This window comes from Mastacembelus armatus, chromosome 9 (assembly GCF_900324485.2).
Source record: "Mastacembelus armatus chromosome 9, fMasArm1.2, whole genome shotgun sequence".
In the NCBI taxonomy this organism is placed as follows: domain Eukaryota; kingdom Metazoa; phylum Chordata; class Actinopteri; order Synbranchiformes; family Mastacembelidae; genus Mastacembelus; species Mastacembelus armatus.
In genome coordinates this window covers 25,504,649-25,519,417 of record NC_046641.1, presented here as the reverse complement: position 1 = coordinate 25,519,417, position 14,769 = coordinate 25,504,649, and the positions used below count along the sequence as shown (strand labels likewise).

At 45.0% G+C, this 14,769-nt stretch overlaps 1 protein-coding gene across 2 annotated transcripts; it reads right to left on the bottom strand.

Annotated features, from left to right (window-relative positions):
* Positions 1–2,837: 2,837 nt before the first annotated feature.
* On the bottom strand, positions 2,838–12,650 carry brd3b (bromodomain containing 3b). Of its 2 annotated transcripts, none has more exons than XM_026321267.1 (12): positions 12,529–12,650; positions 9,747–10,042; positions 9,439–9,550; positions 9,052–9,189; positions 8,690–8,837; positions 7,210–7,379; positions 6,718–7,104; positions 6,101–6,229; positions 5,819–6,025; positions 5,393–5,625; positions 5,001–5,299; positions 2,838–3,879 (listed from the first exon to the last, which is right to left on the bottom strand). In XM_026321267.1, the coding sequence occupies exons 2-12, from the start codon at positions 9,836–9,838 to the stop codon at positions 3,761–3,763; spliced, it is 2,034 nt and encodes a 677-aa protein (XP_026177052.1). In that variant the 5' UTR covers positions 9,839–10,042; positions 12,529–12,650; the 3' UTR covers positions 2,838–3,760. The 2 variants fall into 2 exon arrangements, with proteins under 2 accessions (XP_026177052.1, XP_026177053.1); XM_026321268.1 differs by having other exon boundaries at positions 5,843–6,025.
* Between the last annotated feature and the right edge of the window lie 2,119 nt (positions 12,651–14,769).

The window sequence follows — 14,769 nt, the reverse complement described above, 5'->3', positions numbered from 1 at the left end:
CTCAGGTCTAATTCAGGCATAAAAGTGGCTGAAACATGCAGGAAGGTTCCAGCTAAAATCTTTTACTCACGTTTTTACACTGGGAAATACAGATGTGATGCATTTGATAAGCCAAATGTACAAAAGACATTATGCAGAACGGTTCCCATCACTGAATCACTGCACCTGCTGGGTTTTTAATAGTCTTTGGACAACAATGCAGGTCTACGGCTCAGACCCATAACCTGAACCAGGTTTGGATTCACACACATTCATTGGTGCTGTCAGTCTCTGGATGGGATCTGGACTCAGTGACACACACAGAGTCAACAATGAAATGTGTTGAGGAAACGTTTAGTGTGTGAATGAGAGTCGAGTCTGTGCATCAGTTTATGTGTTTATTTATGAAAACAAAGGAACTCAGAAAATAAGGATCCCATATCAGTAATTACATCAAATAATTCACTTGTTGGTTGTCGGTTCGTCCTCTCTGCGTCTCTACTCTATCGAGCGGAGTTCACCCTACACCTCAGACAGCTACTATACAGCTACTATACAGTGCTCAAACATACGGAAGAAAACGTACGGCCGGAGTGCATGCAAATACATAAAATCACTTTCTGCCTTTTCTTATTAAAATACAAAAATTAACTATTAGCATCAAAGCTCGACCATCAACTAAAAACAGGGTTACCGTGGCAACGAGCTGTCCATCTGTCAGTCACACCAGGAGGAAACCTTGGGTTCTGATTACCTATCCATTGTTTTGGGTTGATCAGTTATTGATCTGCCTGGAAAATGTCCAAAATAAAGCTGAATGTCAGTCTGTATTCAGTCCAACAGCGGTGGCTGAGGAAGGCCATGAAATGTGGCTGAAAGCTTCAGGGACAAAACAGATTAACTATAAAATTCAGCCAAAGGCTGTCGGACTGGACAGTGAAATATTTAATGAGACCCAAACCCCAAATTACACCGGCACTCTGGCGTCGTACACAGCGAGTGGTCGAAGGAGACGTGATGTGACCGAGCTGTTGCTCACAGTCACAGACAAAACCCTTAACACACCCTCCACACCTCACTCCTATTGGCCTGCGTGAGCTGCAGCTCCACCCACACACACCTGCCCTCAGAGTGGCTACCTGATGCTGTACACTGAGGTCAAAGGTCAATCACGACAGCTGACCAGTGAGACCAGACTGGAAAAAACAAACAAACAAAAAAAAAAAGACACGGGGACGTTCTACAGGAGGAAACTGGACTTGAATGTTCCTCAAGGTCATTGTCTTTATCTGATCCTGGAACTGCGCTGATGAGAAATCGGCAGGAAGCCTCCCAGCAAACCAACAAAGCCCGATGTCATCAGCCAACACTGCACAGCTTCTTCAGACCAACGAGATAAAACTCACTTTAAGTAAGTGTGGAGCGTCTTCCTGCAGTTTCACTGCACACCTGCATTGCAACAGGCAGCACGGGTAAACAGTCACAGCTCACTCTGCTGCAGCCAATCACAACGAACTTTACTAAAACGGGTCAATGACTTAAAAACTAAAGTCAAAGTCACATTGAAAATTAAAAGCTTTCACAAGTTCAAGTTTTTTTTTCTTCATTTACAGAATAAAATCATTTTAGCTGCCTCCTGATGAGCCTTCATCTTTATTTTGGACATTTTAGCGACTGAACTTCAGGGAAAAGAACTGACAAATCCTGAGACATGTTACTGACGGGTTCTCTACTTGTAAAGTACGGAGAGTGCTAAAGGGTACTGCTCTACAGTACTTCAAACACTGACTCCAGAGTTCCACCTTTTTCAAATAGAATGGACACATTTGTTATTGATGTGAAATTTTCTTCTACCTGTGTATAAATATGAACTAAACCAGCTAAAATAAAAAAAACAGACAGTTTAGCCTCCGACCTTAAGCCGATGTCTGATCGGGACTCTTCCTCGCATCTGGGACAGCCTGTTTGTGACGTGGGGGCTGTTACACTATGAATGATTTGTTAGGGGGCGGTGGGGGGCAGGACAGCGGTACAAAGACAATTTATATAGAGAACCTTGTAAGACACAAATAAGTTCAGCACACAACCTGAAAAATCAAAAGGAAACAGAAAATAAAGGAAATGTAGTGTTAAAAAAGAAAAAAAGTTGACTTGCTCTCTGCTGACGGAGCCGGCATTGGATGGGGGGCAGGGGATGTCAGGGTCTGGTAAATCCCCAGTGTTGACCCCAAGGCAGACAGTAGGTTGTGGATTTGGGTTTGGGACCAGCACAGAGTGGTTTGGTCTCAGAGGGTTTCCAGTTGTGACTAAAGAAAAAATGTGTTTGGGTTCAGGATCCCTGTTCAAATCACCGCTCCTTTCTTAAACTGATCTCCTTCCTTTACACTAAAATCAGTTCCTTTTCATTTGCAGCTGCAGTGACGTGAAACTTGCTGCAGAGATAAACCATCAGTCGCCTTTCACTGTTCAAATGACTCGTGCTTCTTTTTAAAAGCTGAAGGACGTTTGTCATCGATATTTCTCCAACATAAACCAGATCCATCAGCGAGGCTCTCCCTTGTTCTCCACACTTCACTGACTGACACTAAAGGTTGAGAAATGTGAGAAAGGTTGGACTGTGCAGTTTAATTTCCCAACTCAAACTGCTGGAGTTCAAGACAAAAACCAGCTCCAGTGGCTGAGGGCAACCGCCACATTTTACAGTCTCTGAAGAAAGAAGGAGTCGACTGGTCTCTGTTTCCACTGCTCCTCCAGCTTCTCTCCTCTCACAGCAGCATCTGGAGCTGGTTTTTGGAAACAGACGGGCCTCCCATTGTTGGTGAGGAAGAACCAGCGGTGTGGCTCCCTGCTGGGTTTTTAATAGTTTTTGGACAACAATGGAGGTCTACGGCACAGACCGATAATCTGAACCAGGTTCTGGATTCAACACATTCATTGGTGCTGCCAGTCTCTGGATGGGTCCTGGACTCAGCAGCTGCTGCCTTCAAACTGCTCCCAGGTGCACCAGTAAATGTCTGCAGCAAGTTTCAAGTCTCCACCTGTTGACTGCTGAGTTTTGGTTCTTATCTGGACACGTCTTAAGCAGAACTGGGTCCGCTGATGGTAAACACTGCAGATCATGACAACTACACACTGTGGAGGGACCTTGTTAGTGTCCAGGTTTTCTATTATTTACTGCTGACAGCTCCACTTCCAGTCAATCAATGTGTGAAACACTGGTCAGTGGAAACCCCAATGAGATCACCTCCTCCTCCTCTCCATGATGCCATAAAGATGCTTCTGGAATGTTTTCAGAGGTCAGGGGTCACGGCCGGCTGTCCAAGAAGAAAAAGAAAGCCCTGAGCCACAGCAGTGAGGCTCCAGTGTTCAGAGATCAGTACGACTTCCAGCCAGCTCCCTCCTACTTCACCTTTCATTGAGAAGTCGCTGCTTTCTTCTTCTCCACTTCTGTCTGCAATCCTCCAGGAAAAAAACAAAAACAAAAACAAAAAAAAAACAAAACAAAAAAAAAAAAAAACACTAGGAGCTAAAAAACAGGTCAGCCTATTTACATACAGTCTCCAAGTCTGTGCGTGTGTGTGGTTTATGTGTATGTGTGTGTGTGTGTGTGTTGTCACAAGTTCAGAGTGTGTATCTCTGTCTTTTGTTTGTGTGTTTGTTCAGGATGGATGTTTGTGTGTGTGTCTGCATGTGAGTGTAAAGCTGATAAACCTCTGTGTGTGTGTGTGTGTGTGTGTGTGTGTGTGTGTTCAGTAAAGTATGTTTTGCAAGTGGTGTGTGTTCAGTCTGTGTCGGAGGAAGAGGAGGTTCCTGTTGAGGAGCTGTCATCAGAGGAGGAAGAGGAGCTGCCACTCAGACGACTAGCCCCGCCTCCTGAAGCCCCGCCTCCTGCGGCCTTCTCTGAAAGGGGAGGGGGGAGAGAGTCGTTAAAACCAGATCCTCACAGGTGGAGGTTGCACAAATCAAATCCCAAAGGTGATTTCTTTCATTTTAGATCGATATTATCACACTTTGTGTCGACGTGTTCTTCTGACTGTTGTGAACCAGGAGAAAACTGACGCTTGAGTCTAATGCAGTGCAGAGGCTGTGGGCCTACACTGTTACAGCAGGTTGTGTCGGACCGAGATTCAGTCAGTTGCGTGTTTCGGCAACTGAAGGCAACGTCTGATGTTTGTAGTTGAAATCCTGCAGAACTGATATTGTTATTAATTAACTATAATTAATCACCAGTAGATTAACCAATGATGACAATATTTTTCTTGTAATTCTTATAGTGGAAATACTGCATTAAGTATGTGTCAATACTCCGTTATGAGAAGTACTACCATGACATCCTCAGAGTTAGCCATTTGCCTCGCTAAAGACGATAAAAATGGAAAACAAATGGTCGCTGTTTTTAAAAATGGCAGGTGACGGACGAGGTCGGACGTTGCGCTCGTGACTCTTCCAGTGACATCACTCCCTGTCCAATCGGTGGCCCGCAGTGTGTTGACATCACATTTTGGTATTGGCTCGACTTGCTTGGAACCTTGGCTGAGCAGGTACTAAAAAAGTATCTGCTACCAGGTACTAACCCCTAATGGAGAACCAAAAACCGAGTCGAGTAGAGCTGAGTAGCACTAGTGGAAAAGCCCCATAAAATCCACCAGCCATTATTTATTTATTGCTGCTATCCAGCTGGAGCCAGTCCCAGCTTGCAGTGAGTGAGAGGTGGGTTCCCCCTGGAGAGATCAGCAGCCAATCACAGGGCTGATACACAGAGACAGACACACACTCACATTTACACCTACGGGCAATTTAGAGTCACCAACCAACCGAACCTGCATGTGTTTGGACTGTGGGAGGAGAAAATCCACACAGACACAGGGACAACATGCAGACTCCACACAGAAAGGCCCCGGGTCCACCTGGGTTCAGACCCACAACCTGCTGCTGGAAGGAGACCAATGCTCCTTAGGTGTAGCAAAGTGTGCAGTAACGTCCTCACACACAGCAGTGGTACATTAGCATTCAGTACTCACGCAGTAGCTTTCTCTGCTTCTTCTGAAGGCAAGATTTGACGTAACGTTCCAGCTCTCTGAGTGTGGAGGGTTTGAGGGTTTCGAAGTCAATCTCAATCTCGTCTGGGTTGGAGTCCCTCAGGGACGGCTCTCGGGACTGGATGATGTGGACAACACGTCCAAGCTTCTCCCCCGGCAGCCGGTTAATATCCAGGCTCAGCTGGCGCTTCTCGTCATACGACATGGGCAGAGATGACTCCTCGCCGTCGTCTCCATTGGCCGAGCCACCGCCCGATGTCTTGCTGCCTTTCTTCGGTTGCCTGGAAACAGAAAGTCACTCTAATTGGTCAGGTGTTTCACTCCAGCCCTAACTGGTTGTGTGTGAATCTTCCGATCCACTGAGTGAACTGCACCTGCTGGCGGTCACTGTGCTGTTGGCTTTCCTGGCTGGTGCTTTCTTCTGATTGGCTGGTTTAGGCTGCTGTGCAGCGGCCTTCGGCTTCTTCTCTTCCTCCATCTTGGTCTTGTTCCCTTTATCTTTCTCCTTCTCTTTCTTCTTCTCCTTGTCTTTCTTCTCTTTCTTCTTCTTTGGCTTGCTGACCGGAGCCTGGGACAGGACGGCCAGCTGCTCGTGCACTGCCTTCAACTGGTGGAATAACTAACAATCAATACCTATGACCTCTAACCAATACATAGGAACGCCTTCAGAGCTGGGGAATTATTCTAGTAATGACATTTATCACAACATTATCAATATGTACTTTGTTCTATCAAAAATGACTAATAGAAAATCAAATCAACAATGATATTAATAAGAAGGAAACCATAATGTTCTTGACCTGTGATTGGTCGGCAGCACCAACCTGCTCCTGTAGCTCAGCCAATCTTGTGGCTCGCTCCTCCTCAGAGTCTGACGATTCGTCGGAGGAGGAGTTGTTGCTGCTGTCGGAGGAGGCAGTGCTTTTACTGACCAATGGTGTTGTAGACGGGACTGACGCCTCCAGGCCCTCATCTGGGATCTTTGCAAAACGCATCTCAAACACATCCTGAGAGACAGGTGAACATTAACTGTAGGAGTCAGTCAAGAAAAGGTTCAGGAAGGTTCTGAAGGATTTATGTACCTGCAGCTTGCGGGCCATGGCCACCACCTCATGGTCTGGAGGGTTATACTTGTAGCAGTTGGAGAACATTAACCTAACGTCTGTTGCAAAACTCTGAGGGTCACCGTACTCTCCTTTATCCATCTTTTTCTGTTGGAGTGAAAACAGATGTCAATAAAGTTCAGCCCATGTCGTCTACGTGCTCAGGTCCAAAAGTCAACAAAAAAGAACAGACCACAGAACCAGAAACCTGCAAATCCCACAGCTGCCACTCTTATGAATGTGCAATTGCATCTGAGTTGACCATTTTATTTAACGCGCGACTGCACCATCCATCACACACAAACACAAAGGACAAGCTGAGGAGAATGTCCTGAGGTTTTCAGGTATTTGATTATAAACTAAAGTTTTCAACAAATAGAACTTCTGATTTGATTCATTCTGGTGAGCCAGGTCAGCAGTGTGGCTCCCTGCTGTGTTTTTAATAGTTTTTGGACAACAATGGAGGTCTACGGCACAGACCCATAAGCTGAACCAGGTTCTGGATTCACACACATTAGGTAGAGGACATTATGCTGACAACACCACATACAATGCTGTGGTGTCGCATGTTTAGTGTCAAATATGCCATGCATTACCCGGACGGTGCTGAGATCCATGGGGTGTTTGATGATGTCATGGTAGTCGTGGAGCTCCAGAGCCTCAGCATCCACCGGTTTGTAGAAGGGCCAGGCGTAGGCGGCGTGTTTCTTGGAGAGCATCTCCTTCAGGATGGCGTCGCAGTGCTTCATCTGCTCGCCCAGCTTACCGGCCTTCCTCCCCCCAGCTCCTCCTCCCACATCACCCCCTGCCACCTCCTCACTCATCTCCCTGCGTGACTTAGTAGGGCGGGCAGCAGCCTCGCGGCGGGATGAGCCAAGCTTTGCCGGTTTGGTGTCCTGAGCGGACGGAGAATCGGCACGACCAGCGGAGATGGCGGACGTGGTGGGTGTGGTGGTGTCGGCTTTCCGCTTCACACCTTTCTTCTGTTGAACAGGTGGAGGGAGAGACACAGTGGAGAGAAAGAGAAGTCAGAATATCTGTTTTTGTCTTGGATCATGTGATGTTGCCCTACTCCACACTACTGTTACCTTGACAACGGGCTGTGCAGACGGCATCATCGTTGCTGGGGGTTGTGGGGCAGAAATGGGGGGCGTGGCCTGGACAGATGTGGGTGTGGTGGAGATGACAGGGGTCTGGGAGGGAGAGGGGGAGGGATAGGAAGGGGGAGGGGAGGCTGAAGACTCCGCCTGCTGGCTCACTGAAAGAGAGAGAGAGAGAGAGAGAGAGAGAGAGAGTCCCTTAATACTGCAGTAGTATATCTTTAATACTACAGCATTACTCTTTTAGCACACCAGTATTATTGTCACTATTATTAAAAGTACTCTAACACTAACACAGAGTACTATTAACCATGGAACTGGATTTACTGTATAGTTTCCATGGCTACAGAAGTTTATATCTTTGTTACATAGTGTTATTGTGGTTACAGCTGTCTCCATCTTTGTTGTGTACAGTTTCCATGGTTACCCTAACCCTGGTAACAGTACTACAGTCTTTTTCTTAATACTGTGACTTTATGGACATCAGTTTCCTGCTCTGAAACAGTAGAAAGTACCTGCAGCAGTACTGTAGCAGTATTTATCTGTAGTACCTGCAGCAGTACTGTAGTAGCATTTATCTGTAGTAGCAGCAGCAGTACTGTAGCAGTATTTACCTGTAGTACCTGCAGCAGTACTGTAGTAGCAGCAGTACTGTAGCAGCATTTACCTGTAATACCTGCAGTAGTACTGTAGCAGCATTTATCTGTAGTACCTGCAGCAGTACTGTAGCAGTATTTATCTGTAGTAGTAGCAACAGTACTGTAGCAGCATTTATCTGTAGTACCTGCAGCAGTACTGTAGTAGCATTTATCTGTAGTAGCAGCAGCAGTACTGTAGCAGTATTTACCTGTAGTACCTGCAGCAGTACTGTAGCAGCAGTTACCTATAGTACCTGCAGCAGTACTGTAGCAGCAGTTACCTGTAGTACCTACAGCAGTACTGTAGCAGCAGTTACCTATAGTACCTGCAGCAGTACTGTAGCAGCAGTTACCTGTAGTACCTGCAGCAGTACTGTAGTAGCATTTATCTGTAGTAGTAGCAGCAGTACTGTAGCAGCATTTATCTGTAGTACCTGCAGCAGCAGTACTGTAGCAGCATTTACCTGTTGTAGCAGCAGTTATCTGTAATACCTGCAGCAGTACTGTAGTAGCATTTATCTGTAGTAGTAGCAGCAGTACTGTAGCAGCATTTATCTGTAGTACCTGCAGCAGCAGTACTGTAGCAGCATTTACCTGTTGTAGCAGCAGTTATCTGTAATACCTGCAGCAGTACTGTAGTAGCATTTATCTGTAGTAGTAGCAGCAGTACTGTAGCAGCATTTATCTGTAGTACCTGCAGCAGCAGTACTGTAGCAGCATTTACCTGTAGTAGCAGCAGCAGTACTGTAGTAGCAGCACTACTGTAGCAGCATTTACCTGTAGTAGCAGCAGCAGTACTGTAGTAGTAGCAGTACTGTAGCAGCATTTACCTGTAGTAGCAGCAGCAGGCTGTTTGCTCTTGTTCTTTCCTTTGGGGGCAGGCGGCAGCAGGGCAACTTCTTCTTGAGGCATCTGAGCGACCTTCTGCAGGAAGATTTTCTCCAAAGCCTGAGCCATTAGGACGATGTCATCCGATGGCTGAAGAAATCACACCACTGTCAGACTACTGCTGTGTGATATTAGTGAGCTCAGAAAAATGTAACTGCAGCAATAACTTGTGGTAGCCATGGCGCTCTGCCATTTACCTCAACAACCCTCCAACTCTGAGTTTTCACCTCACTGACCACACAGCCACGGAACCATTACAGAACCATAAAGTCATTACTGACTGCATCTGGACTATTGTGTGTACCTTGTTGTAGATGTAACAGTTTGTGAACATGGTGTTGAAGTCCTGCATGGCCTCACTGGCACTCCAGTAATAGTTGTTCTCCAAACGTTTCTTGATTGTTCCCATGTCCATTGGGTTCTTGATCACCTTGTGGTAGTCCTGGAGACATGGACATGGTTAGCAACTTAGCATGGATACACAAAAAAATAAGCTACCGTGTGTAATGAAGCTGTAGTTTCAAAGGAAAGTATAGTGTAGACAATTTTTCCACTTATCTAGTGACTGGAATTATTTTATCACCTACAGTCTGTGCATTGACTGTGTGCAGTTACTGTTTATGCATGGACTACAGTTTATGCAGCTACTGGAACTATTACGTTACTGACTACAGTCGGTGCAGTGACTGACCGACAGGCAGAGTTTGATGGCGTCCACAGGCTGGTAGAATGGCCAGGCGAACTGATGTTTCCACAGAGTCTTCACCACTACGTTCTGCATGTACTGCAGCTGGTTGGTTTTTCTGAAGGGCACAAATGCACAACATCACAGCAGTGCTAAAGGGCTCAAGGTGGCACTAGTGCTCTCCTTTCACTTTCAGTGTTCACTGCACATGAACTGTATCCAATCTAAATTTCATTTTGGGATCATTTCTGTAGTTCAGAGGAACATCTTGTGTCTGGTGTTTTGGCTCAGTAGGGGTGTGACTGGTTACCTACCTGCCAGGTTTGGTGGGATTGGTGACTTCAGGGGGGGGTGGGTTAGTGAGAGGAGGGGGGCTGGGAGGTGCAGCCTCAGGGGCGTCCGACATGGTGGACGATGTTGACGCAGCAATGCACTGTGGGACAGCAGTGTGTGACCTGAAGGAGAAAAAGCAACTCCCTCTGCAGTCTGAGGGTGTGTATGTCTGTAAGGGCACACGGGTATGTGTTAGTGTGTGTTCAGTCCAAGTGTTGTCGCAGTTGATGCTTCAGCTCGATGATTTCCTCAAGGAGACAAAATCCCATCGCACAACCTGACAGAGAGACAGAGATGCACTTTAGTTTCCAAACCAGCAAAACTGTTGAGGGTCAGTCACGTTGCAAGGTGCCACAGTGAAATGTATCTGTGATTTACCAAGTAATATTTCAGCTCTAAAGTTAATTGTGCAGGCAGAAATATGCCTTAGATGTACATTTTAAAGAACAGGATAAACTCACATACTGACGCAGTAAAAAAATAAATAAAACAAAATAATTTATTGATTTGTTGATTAATGTGAAATGAGTTAGCAACTATTTTATTTATAGTCAGTCTAGGGACAAAAACAAATGTTTCTGGTTCCAGGTCCTGGGGTGTGATTATTTTCTGGTTTCCTTTAGTCTTTTCTAACTGTAAACTAAACCTTGGGATTTTGAGATGCTGTTTGAAGGGAAAAATAAAACCCATAACATTTGAAGGAAAGTGATTTTGTTTTCACAAAGTAAACAAATTAATCAAGAAAACTGGGAGACTTGTAATAAATGACTGAAATAATCATTAGTTGCAGCTCCACAACAAATTTTATGAGTTTCCTTTCACATCTACTGGAGAAAACCGCCGTTCTCCGGGAATATTTCACAGGAATTTCTGCATCATTGTGGTCAAGTTTCTTGTCCTGTCGTCACCAAACATCGCAGTCTGACCAGTTTCTGTTTTCTCTTTCTTCCAAACTGACTGTGGGTCACCTGGTCCTGCCGATCATCTGCATGTAAAACACCTTCTACGGCTGAAGCGAGATGTCCAATATCATTCACACAGAAGAAGCCAAAAAGGGTTCTGGTCTGTTGGAACCTCAGCACTTTTAGTTTAGATCAGTTTTGAGTTTCTTGTGAGCACAGACTCAGAACCAGACAACACACACAAACTCAACGACACTTTTCAGGTAGATGCAGATAAGACATTGAAAAATGTGAAGAAATATTGACCAGTGTGATTTTTCTGTGACCAAGAAACTTTCTGATAAGGATGCTGCACAATGTCAAAATTCTCCTCACCATTCTCTCCTGAACTAACATTAGAAGATGGGTGACACTGTTTGTAAACATCTTTGCTATTTTTGTCCATTATTATTTACACATTATGACATGGAATAGGATCAAATACATTGTAGATATAAACTTTTCCATGGTTATTTACTTTTGTTTCAAGTACTGAAGGTTTATTCAACAATGATTCATCATCTCCTGAATTTAAGTAAGAGCTGAAACAATTATTTGACTGAATTCATATGCAAAATATTCTGATTGTTTCAGTCATTTATTAACCCAAACCTCCAAATTTTCTCTGCTTCCAGTTTTTCAAACGTGCAGATATTCAGTTTTTTTCTAACTGTAAACTGAATATCTGCTCTGAAGAGGTGGACTTACATTTGAAACTGGGATTAACTTTTTACAGACTAAACAACTGAATTAGCAACAAACCAAATGAACAGATAATGAAAATAAGTGTCAGCTACACGTCCACAACCAACATTGTAAGCTGAACGATGGTTGTCCACAAAAAGTCACATTTACTGAATCATATACACTGAGTGACCACTTTATTAGGTACACCTGTACAGTTCAGTGTAATCCAACACAACAGTCTTACCATGACATCCGTCATGAAGCTCAAATTGCAGACATGGATGATCACATGACTTACATGTTTATTAGTGAGGTTATGATTAAAGGCTGTGCCCTGGGTTAAGTAACGTCAGCTACACATGTCCTTCTGCAGCACTTTAATACCGGTATCACAAACACTGACGGGTCAGCCTAGTGTTTACTTCCAGCACAGCTACGATAACAGATGAACCAGCCTCCTACCTGCCCACAAATAAACCTCAAAGCTTCTCTAAACAGTCCGGGTCTCTGTGAAGTCCTACCGGGATCAACAGATGTTGGAGTCCGGCGGCTGCTCGCTGTGCCTGCATGCGGCTAACGAGTGAGCTAACTGCTAACAGACACGATTAACAAACTCCACAAATCCCATCAAAAGCAGCAGTGCACACAGTCAGACACACCGAGCCGGTGATTTACCGACCATTTCCAGACAAAAACCCGCCGCAGCTGTTTCGGGGCGGCTGTCCGCAGGCTCCGAGACGTTTATCTGGCTTTAAAAAGATGGCGGGCACGCCGAGCAAAATAGGAGCTAGCTAGCTAGCTAGCCGTGCTAGGCTATCTACCGAAAACACAAGATGTCATTCCCGTAATATTTAGCCGCCGCGGAGATACGTGGGCGCGTGTTGAAGGTGATATCTCGACATTTGTTCGCTTATTAAAAGCCCGGGGGCGGATTCGTTGGTTTAAAGACCGGGTCTTTGCAGATGTTGGCGCTCGGTGTTTGGCTAGCTAATAAAACGTTAGCCTGTTAGCTCAGCTTTGTCTGAAGGCGCCGAGCAGAACAGCTCGACACACCGACACTTTCTGCTCGCTCAGGGATCAGCTGCGTTTCGTCCCCCCACTAGTCCCCCACTACGGATCAGAGAGACGGCTTTACTTTGTGTCCGAGTCCTCCGGTGCGTCCAGCGGTGGCTCCGGGCTGGTTTCTGGAAGACTTTTATTTAGCCAAGTAGCATAATAGATGAGTTATCAGCTGTCTGCCGTGTGCGCAGGCGCAATGACGAGCAGCGTCATGCTATCGCTGGGATCGGATTGGGTGGTTTGGAGGGCGGGTGAATGTCATTGGCTGCGCCGTGTTTGTGAGACTATGATTTGCTGCGCTGGGATGAGACGCGCTGTGATTCGTCAGTTAGGTGTTGGCGCGCAACGATTGGCTGAAATGAGGACTGGGCTCCCCTGATTGGCTGGTGAGGTTTACGGCGTTCAGAATGGCGCCGGGGCTGGAACTAAGTTTCCCAGGATGCAGAGCGGCAGCAATGGCCTGCTCTGCTCTGCAGATTTTTAATCTATTTACTGATCAATATTGATGATACTTAAACTCATAGATCAGACAGTTTAAATTCTTAAACTCAGATTTGTTGCATATTGGAGAATTAGCATGTCATGAGATGGGACGGATGAAACAAAATATAAAAATTACCACAGAATATAACTTACTGCAGTCGAAACTTTTAACCAATAAATAAACAGGGTTATTAATCATTTCAAATCTTCCTGCTGGAGTTTCTAATGAGTGCATGTATGTATTTATTTGTTTTGAATATTTAAGTAAGCAGTGATTATAATGAAATAATTTGCATACATTTCTTTTTTCAATCATTTCTGCAGCTTCTTAAAGAATTATTTGCCTATCTTTATTAATAATAATAAAAAATGTTAGATAATGGAATTTTTAAAATTTCAAATAGGTTGTAAAACAAAACACAAAATGATCAAAGCCCAATACAAGGAATGCCCAATATAAAGTATGAACATATGTCTTCCTTGCAAAATCAATAATAATATTGCAATAAGTGGTTTAAATACAGGCAATAAATGATATTTTAATCCTTCCATCAGACATTACCTCACCTGTCCTGACTGTACCAAGCACAACTTCCCTGAGTGAACTTACTTGTCTTAGTGTCCCCTAGAGGCTGCAGGGTTCACTACAGCCACAGTCCAAACAAACAGCAGCTTCAACTGTCAGCTGCCACTAATGTGAAGTTTGTCCTGAGGATGGCACTGCAGGAAACGTCATTGACAATCTGTGGATTTCATATCAGACATCAGATCAAAGACAAACAGGAAGAGCAGAGATCTGATTATCAAGAAGCTTTATTGTTATTATTAGAGTGTATATCTTCATCATCATAATCATCATCATCATCATCAGTCCTGTTGCTATGAGCCTGTGTGCTGGACTGCAGGAGGCTCGTAACATGCAGCAGAGCCGAGCAGACAGACAGGTAGACAGGAAGACAGGTACAGGAGCTGACAGAGAGAGGGCAGAGAGGTAGACAGGTGGACATGTAGTGAGGTGGGGAAACAGACAGGTAGAGACGAACAGGTGGGAACACACAAGTTGAAATAGACAGGTAGAGAAGGACAGGTGTGAACAGAAGTAGAAATGGACAGGTGGGAACAGATAAACTGGTAGAAATGGACAGGTGTGGACGGAAGTAGAATGGACAGGTGGAACAGAGAGGTAGAAATGGACAAGTGAAAACAAACAGGCAGTTAGAAATTGACTGTTTAGCAGACAGACAGGTAGAAATGAACAGGTTGGTACAGAGAGGTAGAAATGGACAGGTGGTACCAGAGGTAGAAATGGACAGGTGGGAACAGAGAGGTAGAAATGGACAGGTGGTACCAGAGGTAGAAATGGACAGGTGGGAACAGAGAGGTAGAAATGGACAGGTGGTACCAGAGGTAGAAATGGACAGGTGGGAACAGAGAGGTAGAAATGGACAGGTGGTATCAGAGGTAGAAATGGACAGGTGTGAACATAGAGGTAGAAATGCACAGGTGTGAAGAAACAGGCAGGAAGAAATGGACAGGTGTGAACAGATAGACAGGTAGAAATGGACAGGTTGGAACAGAGAGAAAGGGACAGGTGGGAGCAGAGAGGTAGAAATGGACAGGTAGTACCAGAGGTAGAAATGGACAGGTGTGAACAGATAGACTGGTAGAAATGCACAGGTGTGAAGAAACAGGCAGGTAGAAATTAACAGGTGTGAACAGATAGACTGGTAGAAATGAACAGGTGTGAACAGAGAGGTAGAAATGTACAGGTGTGAACATAGAGGTAGAAATGCACAGGTGTGGAGAAACAGGCAGGAAGAAATGGACAGGTGTG

Coding starts and splice junctions, on each gene's coding strand:
- brd3b (XM_026321267.1), bottom strand. CDS start 9,838: ATGTCGGACGCCCCTGAGGCTGCACCTCCCAGCCCCCCTCCTCTCACT. Junction 6,026..6,100: donor CCATGGCCCGCAAGCTGCAG/GTACATAAATCC, acceptor CCTGTCTCTCAG/GATGTGTTTGAGATGCGTTT. Junction 5,300..5,392: donor AGCACAGTGACCGCCAGCAG/GTGCAGTTCACT, acceptor TTCTGTTTCCAG/GCAACCGAAGAAAGGCAGCA.